Here is a 27,137-nt window from a genome sequence, read left to right on the forward strand (position 1 = left end):
ATCCAGAAATAGGCAAAAAAAACCCGAGTAAACATTCCTCCAGGAGACCCAACGCCAAGACCTGCAGCGGAGACGCGGCCCCCGGTCAGGAAATGCAGACCAGAGCCACCACGGGCACCTCTGCCACCAGCAGCACAGTGATGCTAGGAGGGTGTTTGTGTGCGGTCTGGGGGAAGGAGAAGGTGGTGTGGAGGGGCCTCCAAAAGTTAGAGGGGCTGTGCCCAGCGAGTTCTCCTTGTGTCCACTCCGGAATTAGAAAGGGGGCTGTGTGCTTTCGCGGTTCTGGGGAGTGAACCCAGGGAGGGGGGCTGAGCCACATCCCCAGCCCTCTACGTTTCCTTTTGAGACAGAGTCTCACCATGTTGCCCAGGCTGGCCTCAAATTGCCTCAGCCTCCCAAGTCACTGGTATCTGAGGCATCTGCCACCACACCCCAAAAAGTCTTGAAGAGGTATCTGTGACCATGTTCACAGCAGGTTTTGAGCACAGTAGCTAATGGGAATGTGACCAGAGATCCATCGTCTGGCAAGTGAAAAAGCCAAGCCTGGACTGCCACGGAATATCAATCACTTCATCTGAAAAAGCAAACCCTCGTCTTTTTTGTTTGTTTGTTTGTTTTAAAATGGGTCTTGCTGGGCTGGAGTTGCAGCTCAGTGGTAGGGCACTTATTTTATATTTTAAAAATATATGTGTATTTTTAGTTGTGGAAGATCCTTTATCTTTATGTGATGCTGAGGATTGAACCCAGTGCTTCACACATGCTGGCCAAGCGCTCCGCCACTGAGCCACCACCCAGCCCAAAGATGGGTCTTGCGTGTTGCCCAGGCTGGCCTTGAACTCAAGGTCCTCCTGTCAGTCGCCAGAGTAACAGATTACAGGTGAGCACCACCACCCAGCTAAAAAGGAAATGAATTCCGGTGTGCGCCACTCGGCGGGGAGCCTTGAGGACATCCCGCGAAGATAAGCCAGCCCTGAATTTAGAGAGGACCGCTGGGGCCGGGTTTGGCTCTGTGGTGCAGCGCCTGCCTGGCATGTGTGCAGCACCAGCTAACGATGAAAAACGAAGGTGTTGTGTCCACCTACAACTGAGAAAAGATAGGTGGCACTGGGTGGCCACACCTAGAAGAGATGCAGTCATCCCAACTAGAGAGAGCAGAGCAGTGGCCGCCAGGGCTGGGGAGGGAGAGGCGAGATGCTCGGCAGGGGGCTCCCATCTCACGAGACACCGGATGAGGGTACAGAGCTGAGCCTGGCTGTGGCCGCACATCAGGACTGCATCTGCTCCCCTGAGCTGCGCCCTCAGACACGATGGAAGATCTTGTATACCACACACCAGGAAAGCACCAGCAGCGGTGTGGAGGACAGCCCCTCCTGCTCTGCTGCTGGGGTGGGAAGCAGGGCAGGGTCCTTCCAACAGCTGACCACGCTCCCTGATTGGCCCAGCAGTTCCACTCCTGGGTGAACACCACAGACACGTGCAAACGGGTGCTCAATACTTGTACACAGATGTACACAAAGGGGGTGAGCTGCTGACCAGTCACAATACCCTGCATGAGTCTTGAGCCTTTCATGAAGTGGAGGATCCCAGACACAAAGGGGCCGACGTTCCAAGAGTCCATTTAGCGAAGCACCCAGCCCAGGCAGATCCAAAGACAGGAAGAATGGAGATCACCAGCACTGGTGTCCCTCACAAGTTCAAGGCCAGCCTCAGCATTTGCCCCATCTCAAAAAATCAAAAAGACTGGAGGTATAGCTTAGTGGTAGATAGAAAGTCCCTGGGGTCAACCCCCCCTACCACACCCCCAAAACATAAGTTTTATGCTGTATATATTTTGCCATCAGTTAAAAAATTAAAAAATCTAAAAAGCAAAACAGAAGGAAAGGGTTCTGCGGAGTCTGGAACAGAATCTCCAGCTTCCCCCGAGTCCTCCCCCTAGGTTTGTTCCCACCAGAACTGAACAAGCACCCAAGCAAACACCTTAGTGCCAAGCGAAAGTGAAAGCACCCCCCAAGGCCACCAGCCAGGGATGGGTTAGCAAATGTGGAGTAAGTCCAGTCATAAAGAGGAGCGCGGTGCTCACTCACCAGCGCAGGAACCTGGACTTGGTCACAGGAGGAATCCAGACACACAAGACCAGGTGACCTCTGACCGCATTTATGTTGCATGTTCCGAGCAGCTGGTGCTCGTCAGGGGCTGAGGGAGCCGGTGAGTCTAATGGCCCAGGATAACATGGCTAAGGCTAAAGGACACTGAATTGCCCCATCCCTGTTTAAATTTACTTTGTTGTTACTGTTACTGTGCTGAGGACTGAACCCACTGGGCCCCAACCCCAGCCAAAGGTGCTTACGTTATGTTATGTGAATTCCACCCCAGCAGACTTTTAAAAAGCTAGTATCATTCTTTTAAATGCAAATATGCCAACTGGGAATTTTTATGAGAACACAGAGCCCATTCACAAAACAAAAGAAAACAAATGTGAAAAACTACTAGATTTTACTAGTTTGTAATCTACACAATCTGTTTTCCTCCCAAACACTGCTGAGAAGAAACAGCTGAGAATAAGGAAGCCGTACCTGTGTCCTGGAGCGGCAGCGTCCACAGCGCCCAGCGCTACCCCAGGTACGAGTGGCGCTGCGATGTGGTGGACAGCGCCGGGCCAGCGGGCGGTCATCGCCCTCGGCCTCCATGGCTCTCGGGCTCGTCGGTTGCCAGGCAGGACGCCCAGACCTCCGCCAGGATCCCGCGTCCGCACGCCCACCCGGGCTAGCGCACCTGAGCACCCGCCGTCCACGCCCCCAGCAGGGCCCCTGCGGCTGGGCTCCACCCCCTAGTGGCTCCAGGCCCCGCCCCAGATCCCCTCCCACTCCTGCCCCTCCCAGGTCTCAGGCTACCCAGGCCGGGTCGGTGGCCCGGCGCTTGTGTGCGCGGCGACGGAAGGATGGAGCGCGAGGCGCAGTTGCTGTGCGCTGCAGGAGGCTTCGGCCGGGCTCGGCGCCTGCTGGCCGCCGCCTCCTGGCTGCCCTGCGTGGCACTGGGGCTGGCGCTGAGCTCGGAGCCGCTGCTCACCGCGCGGCCCGCGCACCACTGCCGGCCAGACCCCGCGTTGCTGCCGCCCTCGCTGCGTGCCCTGCGCGGGCCGGCGCTGCTCGGTGCCAGCGTGCCGCGCTTGGGGCCCGCGCGCGCCCCGAGCCCATGCCTGCTTCTGCGCTACCCGGTGCCTGGCGCCCGCCCGAGCTCCGCGCCAGCGCCCTCCGGCACGCGGCCCTGCACTCGGGGCTGGCTCTATACGCTCCCCGCTGCCGGCCTGCTGCGCAGCCCCGTCACCCAGGTGCGCCCGCCCTCGGGGTCTGTCTGCCCAAGGGGGCAGGGGTCGTGGGTGGTTCGGGGTCTTCTGCCTTGCTGTGGGTCCCTCCCCGTGCCTTTGCTGGGGTTCTCACGGGGGGCCCTCCTACCCTGCAGGTAAAGCAGGTGTACCAGGACTCTTGGCTAGCACTGTGGGTGGGTGGCCGGGGAGGAGAATTTAGATTGAAGGTGAGAGCAGGTGAGCGTGGGTGGTAAGCAGGGCCTGGAATTCACTAAGTTCCAGGCACGTTTTGAGCAACCAGTGGCTTTGGGCCAAGTAGGTGCTTGGACTGAATTTCCAGAACAGAGGTGGTTTTGAATGGAGGTTTCATTTGAGAGGTATATCTGCATCTGTGAGCGTGTGGGCACAGGACTTGAGGCTGTGTCCCAGCTGCAGCCCAGGGTTCTGGGTGAGAGCACTTGGGGAATGGGCACCATTCTCACCCTGGGCTAAGACCCACTGGCCTGCCGCCGCCACCTTTGGCAGCCTTTGTCCCACAGCCTGCCTTCACCCTGGCCCCAGTGGCCTCAGTGGGAGGGAATAGTTGCACATCTCTGAGGGCCTGCTGGGTCCCTGACACTGGTGTGGTTTCTGCTTCCCTCCTCCAGCACACGATGGACTCGTGCCCCATCGCCTTCACAAGGGTTGGATTTTGAAATAAAAGCAGCACAGCAGGACCCAGAGCACTATTTTAGGCTTGGGGAGAAGAGGCAGGAAAAGGGAAAGAGGAGGCAACTTGCACTGCCTGTCGAGGGCCCTTGACCGAAGGAAAGAAAAGCCTTAAGCACGCGCTCCACCCGATTCCCGAAGCTGCTCTTGAAAGGAGCAGGGTGGAGGGAGGGCAGAGGGGTGGGCAGGACTTGGAGCCTGTTTCAGAGCTGAAGCTCCTTAGCCAGATGTGGGGCTGTTTTATAAGCCCCAGTCCCTGTGTATCGCTGGGACACTTAAAGGCCAGTCTTGGTGGGAGGGGTGAGGAGGTCCCTTCTAGAGAAAAGAAACCTTAGGGAAGGAAGATCCCCCCACGGCAGACTTGTGGCTGCATGTGGATGTCTTGCCACATGGGGTTTCAAACTAGAGGTTCCAATTCTGGGCAAAGACCACCATAGTCCAAGAAGCTGCTGTGTGACATTACCAAGTTCCTTGCCCTCTGGTGGCAGTTTCCCTTTGTGTTCAGAGAGGGGCTGGGGCTCCCTGCATCTTGTACCCCCAGCAAGGGAGAGTCCTGGGCTGGTCCACAGGGGGCTGGTGTTCCCCACAGTGGGACCTGGTGTGTGAAGACAGCTGGAAGGTTCCACTGGAGCAGATGTGCCACTTCCTGGGCTGGCTGCTGGGCTGTGTCCTTCTGGGTACCGGGTGTGACAGGTGAGACCCTGTCCCTTCCTCTGCAGCAGCCCCCTGACCCAGCTTCCAGCCTTCGAGTGCAGCCTGACCCACACCAGCACATGCCCCCCTGATCACCAGGTTTGGCCGCCGGGCTGTTTTTGTGGTCTCCCTGGTGCTGGCCACAGTCCTTGGAGCCAGTGAAGCCCTGGCTGCCAGCTTCTATGCCCTCCTGGCCCTGCGGTTCCTCCATGGGGGCACCTTGGCAGGGGCCTTCCTTGCCCTTTATGTGGCTCGTGAGTACTCTTCAGGGCTGCCTGGGGAGGGACCACGGGCAGACCAGAAACCACTCTGGCACTTGCTGAGGACCCTCCTCAGGAAAGCAGTGGCCACTGGTGCTTGTTCCAGGGCCCCCAGCTGGGGCTGGTGAGGGTTGGCCCCCAAATCCAGCTCCAGAGAGCAGTACTGCGAGAGGCCTCGGCCTCAGGCCATCTTTGTCTGCCTAGGCCTGGAGCTCTGTGACCCCCCACACCGCCTGGCCTTCTCCATGGGAGCTGGCCTTTTCTCAGTGGCGGGCACCTTGCTGCTGCCTGGGCTGGCCATGCTGGTGCAGGACTGGCGGCTTCTGCAGGGCCTGAGCGCCCTGGTGACTGGACTCCTGCTGCTCTTCTGGGGGTGAGTGCTGCAAGAATCAGGCCAGGGGCTGCCCTGGGGCCCAGTGGGTACCTTCTCTGCACTTCCATTCACATCTGCTACCTGGCCACAGTGCAGGGGCACAGGAAGCCACATCAGTATCCCAACCCTTCCGGGTCCAGGGAGGCTACTGCCCTCTGCTGGTCCATCATGGAGGCGGTGAGTGGCACAGGCATCCTTGAAAACTGCAGGTTCCCAGCCCTGTTCCCTGAGTCTCCCTGCTGGCTTCTGGCCACAGGGCAGGTGGCCCAAGCCAGCAGGATCCTGTGGCACTTTGCGGAAGCTAGTGGCGTGGACCCTGAGGACAGCTCCTCAGAGGAGAACTCCCTGGCTACAGGTAACACACTAGCCAGTAGCGGGAGACAGTGCTGGAGGAGGGAGGGCTGCGGAGACACCCTGCCCCTCACACCTGCTCCCTCATCTCCGTGTCCAGAGCTCGCTGGGCTGTCTGCAGGCAGCACGCAGCCCCAGTACCATTCCATCCTGGGGCTCCTGCATACCCGCACCACCTGGAGGAGCGGGCTCATCCTGGGATTCAGCTCGTGAGGAGGGGAAGAACAGGGGTGGGACCAGGGTTTGCAGCCGCCCCAGGGGAGGGTGTTTGGTGGCTACGACTCTGTGCTCCCTTCCAGGCTGGTCGGTGGGGGCATCAGGGCCAGTTTCCTCCGTAGCCTGGTGCCAAGTGAGCAGGCCTTCTACCTGCCCTACTTCCTGGAGGCCGGCCTGGAGGCCACTGCCATTGTTCTCCTGATCCTGACGGCAGATCGCTGTGGACGGCGTCCTGTCCTGCTGCTGGGCACCATGGTTGCAGGCCTGGCATCCCTGCTGCTCCTTGCTGGGGCTCAATGTGAGCTCGGGGCCCACACAGGCCACACAGGGGTCACTGGGCTTGGGCTGAGGGTCTGTCTTGATCGTAGGGCCCGTGGGGAGGGGCACAGGGTACCAGAACCAGCCTACTTTCCTAACACCTCCTTCCCCCACGTATACCAGGGGAAACCAAGGTCCGAAAGAGTTAAGGGGCTGAGAGGATCCCTCATGGCAGCTAAGTAATACCATCCTGCCTGGGCCTGGCCACCTGTTCACATCACCGTGCAGGTGAAAGCTCAGAGGTCAGGCCTAGTAGGCTCTGCTGGCGTCCGAGTGGCCAAGGCCAGTTTGGGCTGGCGTGGGAGGGACATCTACGTGGTACCAACCACTCAGTGAGTGGGTCTGGCACAGAAGGGAAACACGAGCCCCTGTTTAAAGTTCAGAGTTTTGGAACAGTTCTCAGAATTGCGAAGAAAGTGGCAGCACTGCGGGAGCAGGGGCTGCAGAGGGGCGGGGCAGGAAGGTGGTCGCTGAGCTGTTTTTGGCAGGGCTCCCTAGAATCCAAGCTGGCTGCACAGGAGGGCGTGAGGGCCTGGGGACCCACATGCCCCAGTAGGGGAGGCGTCCTTGGGGAGGGAGAGCACCTGGGGACCTGCCGTCTGTCCCCAGACCTGCCGGGCTGGACCACGCTGTTCCTTTCTGTCCTGGGGCTCCTGGCCTCCCAGGCTGTATCCGAGCTCAGTGTTCTGCTTGCAGCTGAGGTCTTCCCCACGGTGATCAGGTGAGTCCAGAGCTGCCCAGCAACACGGAGGAGGGGTCAGGTGGACAGATGCCTCCCCCCCCACACCCCTCACCTGCATGAAGCATTGAGCACTGCCCTCCTGGATTGCTGGGACCATCCACAGGAGGGCCTAAGCTCAGCACAGGAGGGAAGTGGAAGGCTGGCGAGGGGCGAAGAACCTCCAAGGGTGGCAGATTTCAGGGGAAATAATTTTCTAATTGTCTAATGAGAAGAGAAATAGTTCCAGGGCAGAGATCAAGTCTTTTCCTGTAGCCCCCCCTCAGGCTCTGAAAGGGCCACACCCACTTCCTGCACCTGGGAATGGTTGGATTCACAGCTCATGGAGGTCCCCAGTTGCACCCCACCACTCTCTTTCCCACAGGGGAGCCGGGCTAGGCCTGGTGCTGGGGGCCGGGTTCCTGGGCCGGGCTACCGCCCCGCTTACTGACATTCATGGCCGGCGGGGCTTCTTCCTGCAACACGTGGTCTTCACCTCCCTGGCCATCCTCATCCTACTCTGTGTCCTGCTGCTGCCTGAGACCCGCGGCCAGGAGCTGCCCCAGTCACTGGAGGATGCTGACCGCCTACAACGCTCCCCACTCCTGCTTGGCTGCCCCCACCAGGACCACCTGCCTCTCCTGCTGCCCTCTCGTTCGGAGTGAGCTGCCACAGCCCAGCAGCACTACTGTCACTGGGTGGCCTCTGTGAGCCACGATGAGGGCCACAGCTGAGCACCCAGAGGCTGGCCAGAGCTGCCACAGCAGGGCAGACACCTTCTTGCCAAGATCACTGTCAGTGCAGGCAGGAAGGCTGTGGGCAGCAGGAGGGGGTCCTCACCAGGCCTCTTGCTCCTGGGGGGCTGACCTGGGTCTTGTCCAGGGGCATGTCCACCAGGCGTGCAGGACAGAGGCAGCCATGGAACAGGGCATATGCCCACTCTTCCTTAGGCTGCTCCCTGGGTGAGGCAGGACTGGCCTCTGGCCTCACCAGCATGGCCAGAGCCAGGTCGGACCCTCTGCCCCAGCTGACAATATGGGGGTGGGCGGCTCCCTGTGGGCACAGCCTGCCTGGCAGAGCCCTTTCTTGGGGACAGGGGCCATGGTGCCCCTGTGGATACTGTGGTGTTGGGCACTGAGTGCACTGGATAAACTAGCAAGATTTTAATTCCAATGCACCCATGAGGCTCTTGCTTCCATACAGAGGTGCAGGCCACCAATGGGAGGCAAAGATGGGGGTGACCCATGGAGGACAATGAGCAGCTCTCCTCACTCCAGCAGGAGGGTGCCACCTCCTACAGCTCACTCCACACTCCAGGTTCTGTCCCCCAAATCCAGTCCTGCCACGGGAGAAAGAGGCCAGAGGAGGCGGGTCCTGGAGAGGTCACCTTTGCCATGCACAAGCTACCAGGTGCCTGCTGGGCCTTTACAGTCACACTGTTGGTCTCTGGGTACCGGTGTCCCCAGGAGAATGTCCTTTCCCTGGCCAGGTGGCCACATCCAAACAGCACATCCCACTCATGGCCTTGGCCCTCATGGATGCCCATACATGTCTGCCAGCCGGGCAAAGCGGGGCCCCCAGTCCCTGAGGTAGTCATAGTCCTGGTCCTCGTCACCAAGGCTGGACAGGATGGAGCTCAGCGTCCCTGCCACAGAGCCGTCCCCCTCGTAGTCATATATGAGAGCCGTGTCATAAGGTGGCACGCTGGGGTCAGTGTCCGCAGCCTCCAGGCCCTGCAGAAAGGCCACAGAGCTTAGGACTGCAGAGGCCACACACTACTCTTGTCACAGCCAGGGTGGGGTCTGCCGCAGCAGAGTACCCAGGGTACAGCAGGGTCGAGAAGACAATTCCTGGGGCAGCAAGGTGGGCAGCAGCCAGCCCCTCGTCCATGGCCCCCTCTCCACTCAGACATTGCTCCACAAGCAGCTGCCAGCATCCCCTGGGGGGGACTCGCTCCTCTGACGGGCCCTGCACTATGCCTGCCGCTCCATGAGGCTGGGTTGTCAGGGGCTTTGCACGATGGCAGGCGTGGCAGAAGTTTACCCTGGCTGCCCACATTCTGGGGCATGTTGTCTTGGGGCCATCAGTGCAGAGTCCAAATTGCCACCGTGATACCTCACTCCAATGACCACTAAAGCAGCCCTGGGGGTGCTCTCATACCCACCTACCCACAACCCACCACTGTAGTGAGCCAGGGAGAGGCAGGCCCTTAACCCACACAATGAGCTTCACACATGGAGGCCGAGGGCCACCTGGGTCCAAGTCCTGGCCCCTAGCTGGCCAGCCTCCCTTTGTCACTGGACATTTGACACCACACTCCACCCCAGCTGCAGGCCCTGCTGTTCCTCAGGCTTCCCCAAATCATGGCCACTGGTACCACTGGTGAGCCCTCTCCCCTGGCTGCCTGCAGCACGGAGGCTGATACCCCAGGTGAACACAGTGTGGAGACTCTGGAAAGGTCTGGTGTGCTTTCACATGTGTACCTGTGCATGTGTCTACGTGGGTGTGCACGTGTGTGTGCATGCACGTTTCCCATCCTCTGATCTCCACACACTCCCCAGAACCACCTACATCGCTGATGAAGCTGGCAATGTCAGCAGGGCTGGAGGGCAGCACCCGGTGCGGCTGGGGGGGCACGTGGCCAAAGGGAGCATCTCGACGCAGAGGCGGCCGTCCCAGGGGCAGGCTCAGCGCAGGCAATTCTGCTGGGTGGCGCAGCTGGTTTATGTCGTAGGCATCCTGTGAGCGCAGGAAGTGGATTAAACCTAGGCTCGTGGCGGCCCTGTGTGGTCCAGCTGCTGGAGAGGGTCGGTGGCCCCCTTCCTGGGGGAGCCCCTGCCCAGGGCTCAGCCTTTCTGGGCCACCAAGTTCAGGCCCCATCCTCTTCTGCTCCGCTCACCTGGTCCTCCTCCCCGCCTCCCTGCTCATCGTAGTTGAGGATGTTGTCCCGAAGGTCGTCCTGCAGCCCGTGCAGTAGACCCTTATCCCGCGGCTGCTGCTGGAACCGCGAGCGCAGCGCCGCCAGCAGGACCAGCACTGGGGCAAGCAACAGGGCGGAGATGGCGGGCTGGGCCGGAGCGCGTGGTGGGGCGGGGCCTCGGGAGGGGAGGGGCACGGGGCGGGGCAGGAGTGCGGGGGGCGGGCCCGCGTGGGCGGGGCACTCACGTAGCAGCAGGATGGCACTGGACAGCACGATGACCAGGGCGCCCAGGCTGACGCCCGCGCCCCCGGCCCGCAGCGCGGCGGCCCCGGGCAGGCAGGCACCGTCGGGCCCGCAGCGGCACACGGTCACGTTCAGCGGCTGCTCGCGCTGCTGGGGCGGCTGCCCGGAGTCCCGGAGCAGCAGGCTGAGGCGGTGCAGTCCCTCAGGGATCTGGTGCCGCGGCCGCAGGCGTGTGTGGCTCACTGGAGAGGGCACCTCGGTCAGCAGAGACCCCTGCGGCCGCCCTGCGCCCAAACAGCATCCCGAATCCCTGGGTCTGTTTCCCGGGCCACCCACTGGGCATGAGAAGTAACCCCCGCTGCGCTGAAGATGCGGCCCGTGTCAAGTGCTCTCTGCTCACCTCCTGGCCCCAGGGCCTCCCGCGAGGGGACTCACCGTTAACCTGGCTGAGACTCCAGTTCCGGCTGAGCTCTGGGAACCTGGGGCTCAGCTGGAAGAGGAAGGGGGCCCCGTGTGGCGGCAGGTCCTCGTCTGTGGCACCCAAGAGGAGGCCCGGGCCCTGTTCTGGCTCACTGCACAGGCTGCTGGGTGACGCAGGGGCCAGCACAGGTGCGTGGTCGTTGACCTCCAGGATCTCAATGGACAGGGTGCCCGTGGAGGTGCTGGGTGGGGAGCCTGCAGGCCCAGAGTCAGTGGGACCGTGCTGCCCAGTCCACTGCCCACCCTGAGAGTGGAGCCCTGGGAGGAGAAAGGGCCAACCAGGCCTGGGTGCCCTGAAGCCAGGTGCAGCATCCCACTCACCGTCGTCCAGGGCCAGGATGATAGCCCGGTACCAGCCGTCCTTGAGGAAGGGGGAGGCTGGGCTCAGCACACGCTGGGTCTGGACCCTGCCTGTGGCTCTGTCCACCTGCAGCCAGTCCTCAGGGTCATAGTCCTTGGAATAGCTGTGGGTGGGAGGGGAGTAGACAGGAGCCCATGGGGGAACCCCAGACAGGGTCACAGACACACCACAGACCAGCGACACAGAAGTGTGCACACGCACCCCTCAGGTCACACACGCACCCCTGACGTCACATGTGTGCACCCCACAACAGCCCACAACTGGTGGGACCTTCTGTGCAGAGTCCCTCCCACAGCCCTGAGTGGTATTTCTGCCCCAGGCAGTGCAGCAAGCTGAGGCTTAGGGAGGGCTAGCAGCTGCCCAGGGCCTGTGGCCAAGCGACAGCCTGAACTCAGACTTGGTCAGGGCCAGATGCATGCAGTGGTGACAGGGACGCTGGGCCAGGTCAGTGGGGGGAATTCAGACACTATCAGCCATGCCTGCAAGAAGCCAGGGCCCATCAGCACAGACAGGCTGGGAACAGACTTTGACCATGTTCGTGTGAAGACCTGGAGCCCTGCCCTGCGCGTGGGACACAGCATGACAGCCCTGGAACTGTGGAATGCAGTCTCTCCGCCTCTGACCTAGGAGCCAGGGCACCTCATGGAGACAGGCATTCGTGCCTTATCCCCAGAGCCCCAGGAGTCCCACCTGATTCTTTGCAGCTGCTGTGTGTCAGGGTCTCTGGCAGAGAAGATAGCCACAGGGGTCCCTGGGGGGGCCCCCTCAGCCAGGCTGGTTCGCAGTGGGTTCTCTGGGAACACAGGGGCCTCGTTGGCATCCTGCACCCTCACATGGACTGTGGTCTGGCCCCGCTGAGCCCGGGGGGCAGCCGCCTGCAGTGGGGACTCATTCTGCACGGACACGGTAAGCTCATAGTGCTCGCGGCTCTCATGGTCCAGGGGCTGTGGGAGGAGGCAGAGAGGACACCCACACTCCGACGCGAGTCCAGGTACCTACCAGGGCTCCTGGGGGGCACTCCTTGGGCCTGCCCCAAGAGCACACATCCCCTTCTTCCCTTTTTAACCCTGACAAAACTATGCAGGGCTACAAGGCTCGAAGGACAATACACACATAACCAAATGGGCACCCATCACTCAAAGTGAACTTGCTGGGTGTGGGGTGATCAAGCTGGAGGTCAGCAGGCAACGCTGCCCATGTGCCAGGCAGATGTCTCTGTGGGGGCTGCTGGTGGATGTGACTAGCAGATGCGAAGCCGAGCGACCGTCTTGGCTGTGGCGGGCTATCCCTACCTGGGGCCCTTGATGGGCTGTCCCTACAGGGGGCCTTGAGAGCAGAGTGCAGCTTGGAGGACAGGCATATCCTGCCTCCAGAGTGAGCTTCCCGCAGCCCCACACTCAGTTCCTTGCAGATCAGTTCCTCTCCCTCCTGTCTTTGATGGTGGGGTGGAACCCGGGGCTTGCGCAGGCTCTGCCACAGAGCTGCCTCCCCAGTCTCTCAAGGATCTCTCGATGCACCAGCCTTCAAACGTACTCTGTCTACAGACGTGTCTGTGTTGGCTGCTGCTGGATCTGCCTGCCCGGCAGAACAGGTGTGCTGGGCACACGTACACATGGACTACATGTGTGAAGACAGGGAAACTGGCAGTTCTCTCTGGCCCTACTGCCCTCTGGTCAGTGTGTCCTGGACCCTGCAGTCCCAGTGTCCTCTGCCCTCCCTGATCTCACCCAAGGATGCACACGAGGCCCCCACAGGTCAGCAGACAGCTCTCCAGGAAGGAGCCCAGGAGAGCTCAGAATGAGGCTGCATGTAGGGTGCCTAGCCAAGTCTCTGCCAGGGCAAGGTGTGCACACGATGGGGTACCCCTCACCTTTGCCACGGACAGCACACCCTCGTTGGTCTTGGGGTCGGTGCGAATAGTGAACTGTCCATCTGGGTCACCTTCCAGGATGGTGAACCTGGCCACCCAGTTGGGGGAGCCAGGCAGGTCCCTGTCTTCCACCTCAAGACGTCCCACATCCACTCCACTGACCGCCTCTGCAGCCTCCATGGACAACTAGAGGGGCCATCAGGTCACCCACGGAGCTGGCCATGCCACGCCACCTCTCTGGGGACACCCGCCCTCCCTCACGCCTGCTCAATGGCCAGCACCGTGGGTCCTGGGTCCTTTCCCCAGTCACTGGTCCACGTGTGCCACCTGCCCCTGGAGAACAGAGCTGGTGCTTCTCCCACGTGGAGCCACAAGGGTCCCATGCGGCCACTCCTCCGGGGCCTGTCCCACTTGCAAGTGCCTGCCCTGGTGGACCCTTGAATGTGGACTCCGGGTTCCTTGCTCAGGACCCTTCCCAGAGGCATGCCAGCCACCACCCTCTCGCAGTCCCACACCAGGGCCAGCGGGGTGGGGTCAGCACCTGGTCCCTGGTAAACTCAGGCGCATTGTCGTTGACGTCGTCCAGGGAGATGATGGCTGAGGCTGTGGCGGTGAGGCCCTCTCCGGACATGTCGGCCACCTGCAGCGTCAGGTTGTACGTGGCCACCACCTGGGGACATGTGACATGGGCTGGAAGATCTGGCTAGCTCCCATAGGGCTGGAGTGGGGCCAGGGGCCAAGCTGCTGGCAAGCTCAGTCCCTGCAGGGGGCCCGCTGGAGTCCGAAGCCCCAAGCTCCGGGTGCCCCAGCACAGGGGGTTCAAGACGTTGTCAGCATTGACCTCTGCCCTGCCCATGAGTGGACAGGGGTCGGCGGTGGTATTGGGCCTGCTGGGTACTGAGGGGTGCCCATGAACAGGTCCCTGCCTGGGGAGCCAGGTTGAGTGACAGGGACAGAAGCCAGGCCGCCAGGCAGTGGCGGCCAGCAGAGGAAGGATGGTCGGAAGCTGGTTCAAAAGGAGGGGCGAGCAGCAGCCCCCCTGCCAGGGAGGGCCCGGGGTGTGCTGGAGTCCCAGCGCTTGGGAGCACAGCGGCCCTGGGTCTCCTGCTACAGCGGAGCTGCTAGAGCAGAGGCCAAGCCACCACCGTGGATGGAGGCCTCCCAGAGTGGCTCACGGCTGCCTCACCTCGCGGTCCAGCCCCACTTGCACGGTGCGGATCTCGCCGGTGTGCTGGTCGATGCTGAAGAGCTCGGGGCCGCCCTGCTGCAGGATGGAGTAGCGGAGCGCCGCGTTGTCAGTGTCGGGGTCGTCCGCATCTGTGGCCTCTGCCCTGGTCACGTAGGTGCCTGAGGAGGACAGTGAGGCCCGTGCGCTCAGGCCTCCTGGGTCCGACGGCCGACCCAGGTCAGGCCCAATCCTTGCCGCAGTCTGCCCGCCTCGTGTCCAGGATGCTTCTCGCTGGACTTGTGGGGGGGCTGGACTTTCAGTGGAGAGCTGGGGCCAGGCTGGTTGCAGAGGCAACCCAGGGGCTGCCCGAGGGGACCCAGCCCCAGGGCGACAACAGGTGTGCAGTGCTGAGCAGAGCCAGCACCAGCGAGCTCTGAGGCACGAGCTCTGCCCCCTGCAGGGCACAGCCAGGACTGGAGGGACTGCCCACCAGGCCGGGGTGAGACAGGGGGTCCTGCTTCCTCTTTCACCCACGGTTCCCTCCAAGGGTTTGGGCCCCGCTTCCCCAGCTCAGGTGTAGGAGCATTAAGCCAGGGAGGCAGGGTGGGCAGGGCAGCTCTGGCCACCCTGGGGGCAGCTCTGGCCAGCAGTCTTTGCTGTTTCTCTCCAGATCCCGTGTTTGATGGATGGTGGCAGATGCCAGCCACTATCCCACCTGGGAGGGCCCAGCACCTGGGCAGAAGGGAGCTCCTGACCAGGTAAATGCTGGTGAAGCCAAGGACAGCACAGGCTGGCGTCCTGGGGGTGCAGGCTGGCATCCTGGAAGGCCTGTGTGTGCTCCAGCTAGCAGGTAGGTAGACACATCATGGACGGGGAGTCAGGTTTCTCCCCAGCAGGGCAAGGGCCAAGGATCTAGAAGACCCCACATATTGGACTGGAAGCAGCCGCGTGTTGTGTGTGCTCTACACACGCATGGCTTCACACCTATGCACCTGTGTTACAGACAAGCACGCTTCCCAGCCATGTCCACCAGAGACAGCAAGTGGCTTGCTGGCCCACTGCCCAAACCTGGACACCATGAGCATGGGAGGATGGACTGAAGAACAGGCGCTCCTTGGGCCACACAGAAGCAACGTGGGACCTACCACACCTACCCAACGGCAGGCAGTCCCCCGGCAGGTGGAAGAGGGCGGGTCCAAACCACTCTTGGATCCAGGGGCACCTGGATTCAGGGGCCTCCAGTGGAGGACAGAGCTGGAAGTCACAGGCCCCACACAGGGAAGAGCTGGCACACACCTGCACCCAGTGGACAGGTGGATCTGTGCCCCAGACAGCCATCAGGGACATCCCTGCATGAACACAGAGCCTAGCACGCCAGACCTGGTGCTCCCAGATGCCATGTCGGAGGACCTGGAGGCTGAGAAGCTGCTCCCAGTTAGAAGGATGGCCTTCTACTCCGGGGTGGAAGCTGCAGGGTGGGTCCCCCAACACCAAGCACAGCCTGTGTCCCGCAGAATCAGACGCCGAGCTATCATGCTGCTGAAGTTAAGGGTCCTGGGGACCCAAGCCCACCCTGCAACTCACCCCTGGGGCATCCGGGATACACTGATCCTCTCTCCATAGAAGAGGAGCTAGACAGTCACAGAGTCGCAGGGAAGACAAGAGCTGAACCTGCCAGGCGCCATGATACATGCTCTGGTGCCAGTGCTAGGGAGGCTGAGGTGGGAGGATCGCAAGGTCAAGGCCAGCCTCGAAAGTTTAGCAGGACCTAAGCAACTCAGTAAGACCCTGTCTCAGAATAAAAAAGAAAAAGGACTGGGGGTGCGGCTCAGGGGTTGAGTGCCATAAACAACAAAAAGGCAAATAAAGGAAAGGAACAACAAGAAGAAAGAACAGAGCTGAGCTTGGTGGGTCTCAAGACAGGGCGGGGCCAGGCCAGCAGGATGGCCATGGCCCCAGAACCCAGACACGGGGTCTTCGCCCTGATGCCGGTGGGGTCTCCCCTGAGCACACAAGAAGGGATACGACCCCCACCCGCAGCAGGTGAGGCAACCACCAAGGTGGGCAGGAGGTGGGGACTTGCACAGCACACTGTGCACGCCGGGCCCTTTGGCCCGGCACTGGGGATCTGAGCTGAGGCCACCGCCTGGGCTCACACAGGGGACCCGCACAGCAAGGGCCTCTGCATCTGCAGGTGACCTCCAGGCGGAGGCTGGCAGGTGGCTCTGGTGTTGGCCGAGTAAGTGCAGGGCCTGGTGGAGGCAGAGTGGAGTGCGCAGGCAGGAGCTCTGGGAGGAAGGGGCCAGGGCCCAGGACCTGCACGGGAGAGCAGGACGCGGCCCAGCACCCTCCTGTCACGCACATCACCATTTTGCAGGGCATGGTGGCTACTCCTATGAGTCCAGCTACTCAGGAGACTGAGGCAGGAGGATGAGAGTTTGAGCCAAGCTGGGCACCTTAGGAGACCCTGGCTCATTGGGCTGGGAATGTCGTTCAGTGGGAGAGCAGTCTGGGTTCAATCCCCAGTGCCCTAAGGAATGAAAGCGATTATTCTGGAAACAGAAACATAATAAAGTCTGTAGCGTCGATATTATATTGAGTGAATATCGGCTTTCTGATCTTGATGATCATGCCATGGCCACGTTATCAGTAAGTGCACACTGAAGCGCTTAGCAATGCCACATGCCAGGTCTGCATGGAAGTTTACGACAGGGATGGCAGAAAGAGGAAGAATCTTCAGTGGACCTGTGCACAGGATCACCTGAAACTTTTCTGCAGGTCTGAGATTATGCCAAAATTTAAAAAAGCAAAACAAAATCGTCACTTTAATTTTTTTTTTTTTTTTTTTTTTGGTACCAGGGATTGAACTCAGGGGCACTCAACCACTGAGCCACCTCCCGAGCCCTATTTTGTATTTTATTTAGAAATAGGGTCTCACTGAGTTGCTCGGTGTCTCGCTTTTGCTGAGGCTGGCTTTGAACTCGTGATCCTCCTGCCTCAGCTTCCTGAGCTGCTGGGACTACAGGCATGCACCACCATGCCCAGCCTGTCACTTTAAATCTTGAAAAACAAACAATGGTGGGTCACAGGACATGGATCAGCCCTCCCCCCCTCCCGAAGTGCAGGAGGCTCACCTGGGATGTGGCCACACTGGGGAGCAGAAGCAGCCAGGCAGCGGCTGAAGTGGGGCCTCTGGCCACACGGGGAGCGTGCCAGCTGGGCTGAACTGTCCCTTAGCATAGTGGACTTCATGAACTCCACCCCAAAAAAAGGACAAGCCAGCAAGCCCTGCGACCAGAGCCCTGTGTGCCTGGAAGGCATGGGGTCTGAAGTGCACCCCGAGCAGGGAGGCCTGGCAGACTCCTCCAAGGACCTCTGAAGTCCCTTCTACCCAGTGCTGGGGCAGAACCAGGCCAGGGCATGCCAGACCCCAGGCCCCAGATGCTAGCTAAAGGGACAGCCTGCACTTCGGGTCTCCTGAAGCCCTCTCCCTCGGGTGTCTGGGACCTGGCCGGCCTCACCTGGGGCAGCGCCCTCCAGCACGTGGCCCGTGAACACCTCCTGCAGGAAGGCTGGCCGGTTATCATTCTGATCCACAACCACGATCTCCAGGTCTGTGGGATCCTCCAAGGTAGATCCTCCCAGGTCCAGGGCAAAAGCCCTTAGCTGTCCAGACAGAGGGCAGGGCTGGCTCTGTGGGTCTTGGGCAGTGCCGCCTGGTGCCCTCTGGAGGTGAGGCCACACAGGTGAGGCGTGTGCTGCCCAAGTGTCCCCATCCGCCCCAACTCCAGGAAGCCACAGCTGCCATTCACGTGTGCTTGGAGCACAGCCCACCAGGCTCCCCAGCCCCTCTTCTCTCTATGTGGTTCTGGCTCCTCCTGAAATGGATTTTAATTCCCTGTCACACATGAAGTTTTAAACCATCTCTTATCCTTCTGGAGAACAGTGTGCTGTAATTTCCAGGTAAGGAAGATTCCCTAAGCTGGCGTGGTGGCAGGCTCCTATCCCAGATCCTCGGAGGCCAAGAGGGGAATCGCCCGAGCCCAGGAGCTTGAGGCCAGACCAGGTAACACAGCAAGACCCCATCCCCAAAATAAAAATACTCCCTCGTGACCTTCTGCGTATGGTAGGCCAGAGCTAGTTCCCCCCGTCTGAAAAAAGATTGGGGTATGTGAAAGGAAATTCTGCTTCCTGGGAGGAAAGAGGCAGAAGCCCTTCCCCTGACAGGCACAGTGGGGCATCTTGTGGGCACAGGGGTGGCAAGCTGCTGTCTGCAGGAAGCTGGGTACGGTCCTGGGCTCACCTGCCGTGTCCTGTCCACCTGAAGGAGGCTCCTCACCCCCTCCGGCAGAGGTGGCCCCTGGCCAATCCCACCCCCAGGAGCAACCCTGGCTGCTGGGTCTGACTCGGATTCCTGAACACGTTCACCCCACCAAGGGAACCAGGATCAGGAAAGCTGGTGGTCCACCCTCCAGAGGCCCATGCAGCCCACAGGCACTGGGCACACCCCTCTGAAATGGGAACATGACCCCAACCCTCAGGCTGCAGGGCTACATCCCCAACCCACCCCCACAGGGGTGGAGATCCGGCCCACTGGGGCCCTGCCAGACTGGACATGGGCCTGAGCAGGGGCTCAGTGCAGGCCCCACCCTGAAGCGGTCGGTCTCCTCCCTGTCCAGTATGGCATTGAGGAACACCCGCCCAGTGAACTTGTCGATGGAGAAGACGCCTCGGGGCTCCTCGTCCACACCAGGCCCCTGGATGCTGTAGATGACGCTGCCCAGCTGCTGCTTGTCCGACTTGATCTGCAGGTGGGAGAGGCTGGGGAGAGGCTGGGGAGAGGCTGCAGAGGTTGCCCCGACCCTCAGGACCCTCCCCATGGGGCAGCTCAGCAGGGCCCATAGTCCTGGGCATAGCCCTTGCGTGCCCTTGGGACCAGTCTCCAGGACACTGTGGAGATGCTGGGTCTCACATCCTCCTGGGCCTGGTGATGAACGGGCTGGGCCCCGTCCAGCCAGGCGAGAGACGGTGAGGGGAAGTCCTGCCCGGGGCCTCTCCCCGTGCACGCTGGGCCCTATCAGCAGGACATCTTAGGGAATGGGGGAGGCTGGGCGCTCACACCTCCAGCGACCCCTGGGACGGACCAGGGCCTCCACCCTCACCTGTACCAGGGGGTATGGGAGCCGCTTGTGGTTCTCCGACACGCTGATGGGCGGAATGACCCAGGCTCTCCGGACACGGCCCAGCGCAGGCGCTGGGCGCCATGGGTACAGGGTGCGGGGCTGCAGCCCAGCCGCTCCAGAGGACAGGCCAAGGCCCTGCGACCAAGACAAGCCATGGTCAAGCGTGAAGGCTGTGGGCAGGAGCTGGCTCCGTGATGCCATTCCCAGCCGCAGACAGCTCTCATGCCAGCTAGCTGCACCCCTGGAGGGCACAGCCGGAGGCCCTGCAGACACATCCCCAAGTGCCGAGGCCTCAAAGCCCGACACCCAGGATCTGGACCACACCCTTGGTAGCCCCAGGCCTCTGTAGTGTCCCACTGGCAGGTGGGCAGGGACCTGGGGGACCCCACTGTGCCCAGAGCAAGCTCAGGTGCCCCTCAGGGTGAAGAGGGTTCAGGGGGCCCAGAGGGCAGCTCCTGCCCCCAGGAGGATGTGGCAGGGAGAGGAGGTGGGTGAGCAGGTTGGGCGGCTGGAGCCCCAGCACAGGAACTCAGCCTCCCCAGAACACTGGGCGAGGAGCATGGATGGCAGGTGGGCAGGGGCACCCGCCACGAGACTGGCCATCAGAAGCCAGGGTCAGCAGTGGGGCACGTGGCCATGCCAGCCTCCCACTGTTCTTGGGGGCAGGGAGGGTGGTGGTGGGTTCAGGGGGGCTGGCTGGCTTGGCGACGTCCCCCGCAGGTGCAGCTGCCCTCCCAAGGGCTCAGCGGGGCAGGGGGCACGCAGAGGTGACAGCCCCTGCCAGCCTCCCCGCCAGGTCTGGGCCTTCTCCTGGCCCACTTCCCTCCTGGTCCAGCGGCCCCTGCCCTGCGCTGACACTTTCTGGGTGTGACTGTCCCAGAGCCACAGCCGCCTGGGCCACGAAGCCTTGGCAGTGCTGGTGGGTGCTGCGTTCCAGCAGAAGTGGCCGCTCCTGGGCAGGTGCCAGCACTCACCATGCCCAGCCTCGGAGAGGCAGCTGAGGCCTGGGGGTCCACGCTGCTCTCCCCAGCCCCGGCCTCATCTGCAGGAGCCTGGAGTTTCCCTGTGTGGGTCTCTCAGCTCCCTGTACCCCTGGGGGACGAAGCCCAGGCTGCCCCGCCCACCCAGGACGGGCCCCCAGGCAGGAGGAGAGGGGATGCTGCAGAGATGGACACAGAGGCACCCCACTTGGCGCTGCCGGGCTGGTCCTCCCGGCCACTGCCGCCCGTGCAGGAGGGAGCCCGCCCAGCTCCCGTCCTTGGGGCAGTGGGCCAGGACCCCAGGCCTTCCCACGGCGTGTCCGGCCACAGCTGAGATGCAGTTCCACCCTGTGCCTGCACCCAGGGCTGCCGCTGTGGGAGAGGGGCTCGCAGACCTGCAGGGATTCAAGGCGACGGTCACGTGGGGGTGTGGGGCAGAGCGGGCCAGGCCAAGGTCCCCCTTCCTCACTCCAAGACCACCACGCCCAGCGCTCCCTCCTAGCAGAAGGGGCTGGCGGTTCCCTGCCGCCCTCCTCTGGGTGGAGTGGATGCCTGGCACCCTGGCTTCCCCTTCAGCAAGGACTGCAGTCTCTGGGGGCTGGGACACGGGCAGGGGCTGGTGGCCTCAGAGGAGACAGCCAAGTGGTCGCCTTGGGGCTGCTTGGGGCCAGGTCAGGAGGGAGAGGCTGCAGAGCCAGGAGGCCTGTCAGACCTAACTGTGCCTCCTGAGTGCCTCCTTCCTGCCCCCCATCAGCACCCTGTCCCACCCGTGCCCTGTGCTTGCAGAATGATGCCTGGCTGTAGTGTCCCACGCAAGCAGCCTCCCGAGGCCTCAGCCCCCACTGATGGGACCTCAGGCCCCTCCACATGGCTCTTCATGGGCAGTGGGGCTGCCAGTGCCCTGGCCCTTGCACCTGCTACCCCTGGGAGTTCAGAGAGAAGTGGACCCTCTTCACAGATGGCTGGTTGTGGGGACAGGCAAGGGATGCTCCAGGCCTGAGGCCTGCTGGCCAGTGTCCACCCCAGAGTCACTCTGTGGCTGACAGATGGCAGTGCTGGCCTCTGAGCCTGCCAAAGCTGGCCAAGCACAAGCCACTTCCAGGTCAGGACCATGTTCCTGCCAAGTGCGAACCTGCTTGCCCGGCAGGGGGGCCTCACTCACAGCCTCTCTGGGTACAGGCGTTTCCAGAGCCTTCCTGGCCCCATTTGGTGCTGGGACCTGGAGTGGGCTCTCCCTCCCCCTTGTCCCTCTTGGTCCTCATGACCCCCATGTCGCAGCTCCATGAGAGCTTCCCGGCAGAACCCGAAGTCTGAGCCACACGGTGACGGCAGGGGCTCAGGGTCTCTGCGCACTCGCTGAGGGAAGCCGGTCAGCCTCGCCTGGGCTGCCAAACCTGGGTTGGGCCCCTCCCCCGCCAGCTGCCTTGCTGGACGCCCACAGACTTGGCCCTGGCCGGGTGTGGTCGAGGCAGACACTGGGAGTTCTGGGCCCCCAGCCTGTCCACAGCCCAAGTTCACAAGGTCAGCAGAACCACTGAGCCCTGGCAGGGCCACTGGCTCAAATCAGAGGCCATGGTGGGTGGGTGGGTGGGTACCCAGCGGGCAGGCTGCAGCCAACGCCCACTCTCGGGACATCTGAGCAGCTTACTCCCCCACCCCACCCCTTCCCAGAAGACGTGGCCAGTGGAGCCACGTCTTGGGGAGCTCAGCACGTCCAGTGCCCAGGACAAAGCCACATGGACACAGCCACTGACCCTACACCCGAGGCAGGGGACATGTGCTCCTGGACTTCTGTCCACTCCTGTTCCCTGGGCCAAACCGGATCCACAGACATCATGGACCCTCTTCCCAAGCAGGTGCCCAGTGATGTCCCCAAGCTCTGACCCTGTACCGACCAGACCCCTGGGCAGTGTGAAAGCCCTTGGAACACTCACACCGCTGCCCAGGCCTAGCTGCTGGGCCAACTGCCCGCTGGGGCTGTCCCGGAGCCCCACGGAGCCGAGAGTGACCAAGCTCCGGCCATGTGTTAAGCGGGCGCTCTGGCCAGGCAGCTCCACCGAGAGGCAGGGACACCAGCAGCGCCCTGGCAACCTGAGGGGAGCGCTGTCCAGACCAGACAGGCACCGAGCCTGGTCAGAGGTGCTGGGCACTGGGCAGGACCAAAGTGAGGAGGGGGAAAGCCAGATGTCCCTGCCTCTCAGCAGAGTGGACAGAGCCAGTGGCCGCTCTGGGGCTCCTGCGGGCACTCTCAGGTCCAGTGGTGGAGAGGAAATGAGAAAGGGCTGGGCCAGCTGGACGCAGGGCGGCTGGAGGCGAGCTGGCTCTCGCCTCCACGTGCATTGGTGGAACAGAGGAGGGGGCATCTCGGTCATCCCACCAAGCACAGCTGAACGCCCTAGCGCGGGTGTGGGTGGGGTCCGCTTGGGAAGGACCCACCCTACCTTCCCACAAGCTTCTCAGGATGAGCCCCTCGCTCCAGGCTGGAATCCAGGGCCACCCCGTTCCTGGATGGCCAGCATGCCAGGAATGGCCCAGCTGTTGGCCTGGTGAGGGTGGCCCCAGCCTCTCCCCTGCAGGCTCCACCTCTCCAGCTGCTGCGGCTTCGCAGGAGGGGTGGGGAGGGGGCGACAGGGGCTGGCAGCTGCTCTCTCCCATCAGCATGGCCCTGCCCCCCTGGCAGCTCAAACCACAAAGCTGCCTGCCTCTGGGCACTGTGTGAGCTGGGTGGACAGGTCAGCAGTCAGGCACTGCTAAACAGGCCTGCTGCTGAGGCCCTGACACTCTAAGAGACTCTGTGCCCCCATGCCTAGACTCAGGCTAGCGTGTCCTGGACAGCTGGTGGGGTCTCTGAACCATCCTGTGCCCCAGCCCTAGGGAAAGGTGGGCAGCGTCCTCAGACACATTTTGCTGGGTTGGGAGGTGCCTGTTAAACTTCAGCTGAGCAGTCCTGCTGCCCACTGCCCCTGCAGGAAGCTCAGGAGGCCCAGCCCCACGGGCAGTTTCCCACCCCGGCCTACTTGGGGCCTCCAGCTGCCTTGGGGCAGGGGGTTTGAAGCAGCTGGGGAGGGGAAAGGGGAGAGGCCTCTGCAGGGGAAGCGGGATCCAGCCCCACCCCTCCCCTGGGGCCTTGGGAAGGCTGACGCCCCAAACCCAAAGGACATGGACCCCCGAGGACCCAGCCGTGCCAGCCGTGGCTGCTGGCAGAGAGCTCAGCAGGGGACGTTGGCATTGGGCAGGCAGCTATCTGTAAGGGGACCCCAGGATGCGAGGGCATCCAGGCCTGCAGGGGGACAGGGTGTCCATGCCCGGGGCTAGTGTCTTGGGCAGAGGCTGGAGAGGTGAGGTCTGGGCAACTAGGCTGTGCTATGCTGGGCTGCTGTGTCCAAGCAGCATGTGCGAGGGCCCACAGTGGGGAGGTGGCTAGGGCTGTGAAGCTGGTTCCCTGTGAAGCAGCTGCAGCGGGGCTGACTGGCCAGGCACCTGGTCAGTTTTCAGGGTCTGAAACCTGAGCTGGCCAAAGCTGCAAGGCTTGTGGGAATTTGAGGGAGCCAGGAAACCCCTGTGGTGGGTGCTGGGAAGGGACCAACTCTCCTCACCATGTCCAGCAACACCAGACCACCCTGGAGCCACCCTGGTGACTGATGGTGAGCAGGTGCTGGCCCTTTGTGTTCACACCCGTCACCCTTAAGAGGTAGAGGCGGTGCACAGCCAGGTCCCAATCGCTGTTGGGCCCTGGACTCTGGCAGGGGCTCACAGAAGCCACATCCTCACTCCCAGGCACAGCTCATTGCCACCAGCAGCCTAGAGCATGAAAGAAGTGGCCCCGTGCAGGGAATGGTCAGCGCTGGGAGAGGGGCCAGAGGCCCGTGCTCCTGCCACCTGTCCTGTGCCCAAGTTGGGAAGATCAAGGTGCCATGGGTGGATAGAAGTTTGTGGCCTCCAGCAGCTACAGGGTCTCCAGGGGGACAAAAAGCACACCAGCTGTCCCACTATGGGACACAACCAGTGTGGACGGGCTGTGTTAGGACCCAGCTCCCTGGCCCAGACGTTCCTGCAGGAGAGGTAACGCCCAGGCCAGAGCCTGGAGAACAGAGCCTGCAGATGCTGGCCAGGGTTATGGGGGAGGGGGAGTTGGTCCCCACCACCTGGGACTCCTGCTGCCCCCACCATAGGACCGGCTGTGGCCACCCCCAGAAGGGAGCAGGTTGGAGGAGTGTCTGCCCTTCTCCTCCAAAGGGAAGGCCTGATAGGTGGCCTGCACCTGCCCCCCAGCTTGGTTCCCCAGTGCTGGCCAGTCCACCCAACTCCTGTCCAAGGGAGGCAGGTTGCACTCCTCTGGGAGCCCCTGGGCAGGGGCACCCCACCTTCCCCAACGCCAGCCCACCTTCCACTGCGCCTTGGAGAGTGTGACCCACCTGAGCACCCACCGGCACCTCTTGGCCCCCCAGAGGACGGCCAGGGCCAGTGGTCCTGGAGAGAAAGTGCAGCGCAGGCTGGGGAGGGAGGGACCCTGCTGAGGGCCACCTTACCTGGGTCAGCAGACCGAGGGCGAGGAGGAACGAGGTGTCCATCCAGGCCGGCCAGAAACGACGAGAGCAAGAGTGTCCGGTTCGGCTCCGGGCGGCAGGCGGCGGGCGGGGTGGCAACTCCTGCTCCAGACTGAAGAGAGCGGCCCGGTTGAGTGACAGCGCAAGTGCGCGGGCTGCGGGCCGAGGGACAGCACGTGTGCAGCGGGGCGGGGCCAGGCAGGAAGAGGGCAGGGCCAGGGCCTTAGTGACAGCATGTGTGCGGCAGGGCAGGGCCTGGGCCCAGCCTGAGTGACAGCACGTTGTGGTGGGGCGGGGCCTGGCGGGAAAGGGGCGGGGCCTGGACCTGAGTGACAGCACTTGTGGGGGCCTGAGCTCTGGAGGCCGGAGTTCTGACAGCTGTCTGGAAAGACACTGGCTTGCAGAAGTCAAGAGTGGAAGGAGAAGGAAGCCTATCAGGAAAGGCTGGGCTGGAGTGGGGGCTGAGTTAGGCGCAAGTAGTTTTCATTGCGCTCAGAGTCACCAGGCATGCTCCTGCCTCAGGGCGTTTGCAATGGCTCTTCCCCCTGCCTGGTGGGCTCCTTCCACCACCCACAAGGCTTCCTTTGCTCGATCCTTGCCTTTGGGGTTTTGGTCCAATGGCATGAACCTCAGCACTGGCCAGGAGGGGCCCCTGGATAGGTGCCAGAACAAAGTGAGGGGTGACTGTGGGGTGACTTGGGAGCTCATTTCAGGCAGAGTCGCTATCCCATGGCAGGCTTGGATGGAGTAGGAGGGAGGCTGCCTAAGGACTGGACCTGTGTCCAGACGACTAGACTCTGTCCAGATCTGACCCCACAGAGCTGCAGAAAAACCCCACTTGCAGCTTGAGCTGACCAGGCCTCCTGCCTGCCCCAGCCTCCACTTAGCTCTCTTTGCTGGCTCCCTGCATCTGTCTGCACACCTGTGGGCATATCTCTCTGCAGGCACCAGGATTCTCTGCATGGTGCACATGCTTGGCAGACTGAGCACTGTAGAATGCCTTGTTGTTCCTCAGCTGGCCCTGTCCATTCTCCCCTCCAGTCCTGTGGTCAGTGGATTCCCAAGTTTCCCCAGCTCTGCTCTGCACCCTGGAGGGCAAGGGTTGCAGATCCCAATGTTGCTGGGGGGAGGAAGGGGCATGGTGTCCTTGAGGGGCAGGAGAGATTGCAACTCCACATACTGTTGAGAATCTAAAGCTCCAGGGAGGGCAGGGTTACCAGGGCCTTGTCCAGTCTTCTCTGCACAGACTCCAGTGTGGAGTAGGAGGAACTTGTAGTTGACTTGGGGTTGCCCTATTGAGGCCCCCAGGACCTGGCCACCACCTGGGCTGAGTGGGTAGAGGAAATAAAGGTTCTATCCAGGCTGGAGGGGCCTCCCAGATATCTGCCCAGGAGATCTTCGAGTCCTCTCAAGTCCGGGGTCCTGGTGTCCTGCCCCAGCTGCCCTAGATGACAACAGGCTCTTCCTCTCTCCTTCCCCTGAAGCCTCCCAGTCCCAGTCTTGAATGATACCCAGAAACTGGAACCGTCCACTCAGGACAGCACCTGACTTGGGCTCAGGCATTTGTGCGACCGTTTGTCCAACACCTTCTGTGTGGGCCCCACTCCAGTCGACTCGCCCCTCCAGGGCCCCTGAGCCCCTTGACGCTTACTTCCAGGAATGCCTTCCTCTGCCTGGGCCCACAGAGCTCCTACTCAGCCCAATGCCCCGCTCCAACACGCCCTTGTGAGTTCCTCTGTGCAGTGTGGCAGCTCTTGTTAGATCAGAGCTGCTGTCCTCTGGACCTGGGAGTGTGTGTCCCTCAACGCCAGTGCAGGAGGGCCCACGCACAGGGGTGATGTCACGGGGAGTGGGGGCTGCTCACCAGGCCAGGCTTAACTGCTCCTCCTGGACCTTGTGTTGAACAGATCTGGTGGTTGTGCAGTGAGCACCATCTGTGCCCTGGCCTTTTGGAGGGAGAACTGGCCACCTGGGGGGGCACAGCCGGCCCTGTCCCTGGCATTCATCTTCCAGGTAAGAGGGAGGGAGGGAGTTCTCTGAGTGGGGGTGGGAAGGAAGCCCTGGGGACTACCCTCTGGGTTAGCAGCCCTAGAGACTGGGGGTGAAGCTGAATGCTCTGAGTATCCAGTGCAGGGGGAAGGGAGTGCCCACCCAGAAAGAGGTTTGACCACCCTCTGAGAGTCCCTCCTCACTTTCCACCGTTCTTGGTCTTGCTTTTGACCCTCTGCCCACTTCCCAACCCCACCCAAGAAAAACAGGCCAGGCCCTTCCTCTGGAGGGGCGCTCTCAGGGCCAGGTCCTGGCTGAGTCCCTGGTGCAGGGAGGGGCCCAGAGGCAGGGGCTCAGCCACAGGAGTAGGGGTCCCCAGGCTGGACCCAGACCAGTGAGGCAGATGACGTCCATGAGTCTGGCCTAGCGCAGGAAGCCAGAGACAGGAGACAGCG

At 62.0% G+C, this 27,137-nt stretch overlaps 2 protein-coding genes across 11 annotated transcripts; one reads left to right on the top strand and one right to left on the bottom strand.

The window, feature by feature from the left end:
- Window positions 1–2,938: 2,938 nt before the first annotated feature.
- SLC22A31 (solute carrier family 22 member 31) lies at window positions 2,939–8,112 on the top strand (the record flags this gene model as incomplete). 3 transcript variants are annotated; one of them, XM_079119203.1, is made up of 9 exons in its annotated part: window positions 2,939–3,328; window positions 4,602–4,705; window positions 4,805–4,959; window positions 5,170–5,338; window positions 5,548–5,693; window positions 5,790–5,898; window positions 5,989–6,203; window positions 6,833–6,944; window positions 7,327–8,112. In XM_079119203.1, the coding sequence occupies 9 exons, from the start codon at window positions 2,939–2,941 to the stop codon at window positions 7,604–7,606; spliced, it is 1,680 nt and encodes a 559-aa protein (XP_078975329.1). In that variant the 3' UTR covers window positions 7,607–8,112. The 3 variants fall into 3 exon arrangements, with proteins under 3 accessions (XP_078975329.1, XP_078975328.1, XP_078975330.1); XM_079119202.1 differs by having other exon boundaries at window positions 5,548–5,898; XM_079119204.1 differs by lacking the exon at window positions 6,833–6,944 and having other exon boundaries at window positions 5,548–5,898; window positions 7,327–7,478.
- Window positions 8,090–26,898, bottom strand: CDH15 (cadherin 15). Of its 8 annotated transcripts, none has more exons than XM_079119181.1 (15): window positions 26,558–26,895; window positions 24,676–24,805; window positions 19,146–19,301; window positions 18,633–18,788; window positions 17,505–17,709; window positions 14,002–14,162; window positions 13,357–13,485; window positions 12,816–13,001; window positions 11,636–11,889; window positions 10,906–11,048; window positions 10,540–10,779; window positions 10,107–10,346; window positions 9,841–9,977; window positions 9,513–9,680; window positions 8,090–8,674 (listed from the first exon to the last, which is right to left on the bottom strand). In XM_079119181.1, exons 2-15 carry the CDS (start codon window positions 24,715–24,717, stop codon window positions 8,474–8,476), a joined length of 2,418 nt encoding a protein of 805 aa, XP_078975307.1. In that variant the 5' UTR covers window positions 24,718–24,805; window positions 26,558–26,895; the 3' UTR covers window positions 8,090–8,473. The 8 variants fall into 8 exon arrangements, with proteins under 8 accessions (XP_078975307.1, XP_078975306.1, XP_078975305.1 ...); XM_079119180.1 differs by having other exon boundaries at window positions 24,676–24,848; XM_079119182.1 differs by having other exon boundaries at window positions 8,518–8,674; window positions 9,425–9,680; window positions 24,676–24,848; window positions 26,558–26,898.
- Window positions 26,899–27,137: the final 239 nt, after the last annotated feature.

Source organism: Sciurus vulgaris (assembly GCF_902686455.1).
Source record: "Sciurus vulgaris genome assembly, chromosome: 17".
Lineage (NCBI taxonomy): Eukaryota > Metazoa > Chordata > Mammalia > Rodentia > Sciuridae > Sciurus > Sciurus vulgaris.

Coding starts and splice junctions, on each gene's coding strand:
- CDH15 (XM_079119181.1), bottom strand. CDS start 24,717: ATGGACACCTCGTTCCTCCTCGCCCTCGGTCTGCTGACCCAG. Junction 17,710..18,632: donor AGGAGACCGACCGCTTCAGG/GTGGGGCCTGCA, acceptor CCTCACCTCCAG/AGGGCACCAGGCGGCACTGC. Junction 10,347..10,539: donor GAGTCTCAGCCAGGTTAACG/GTGAGTCCCCTC, acceptor TGCCCTCTCCAG/TGAGCCACACACGCCTGCGG.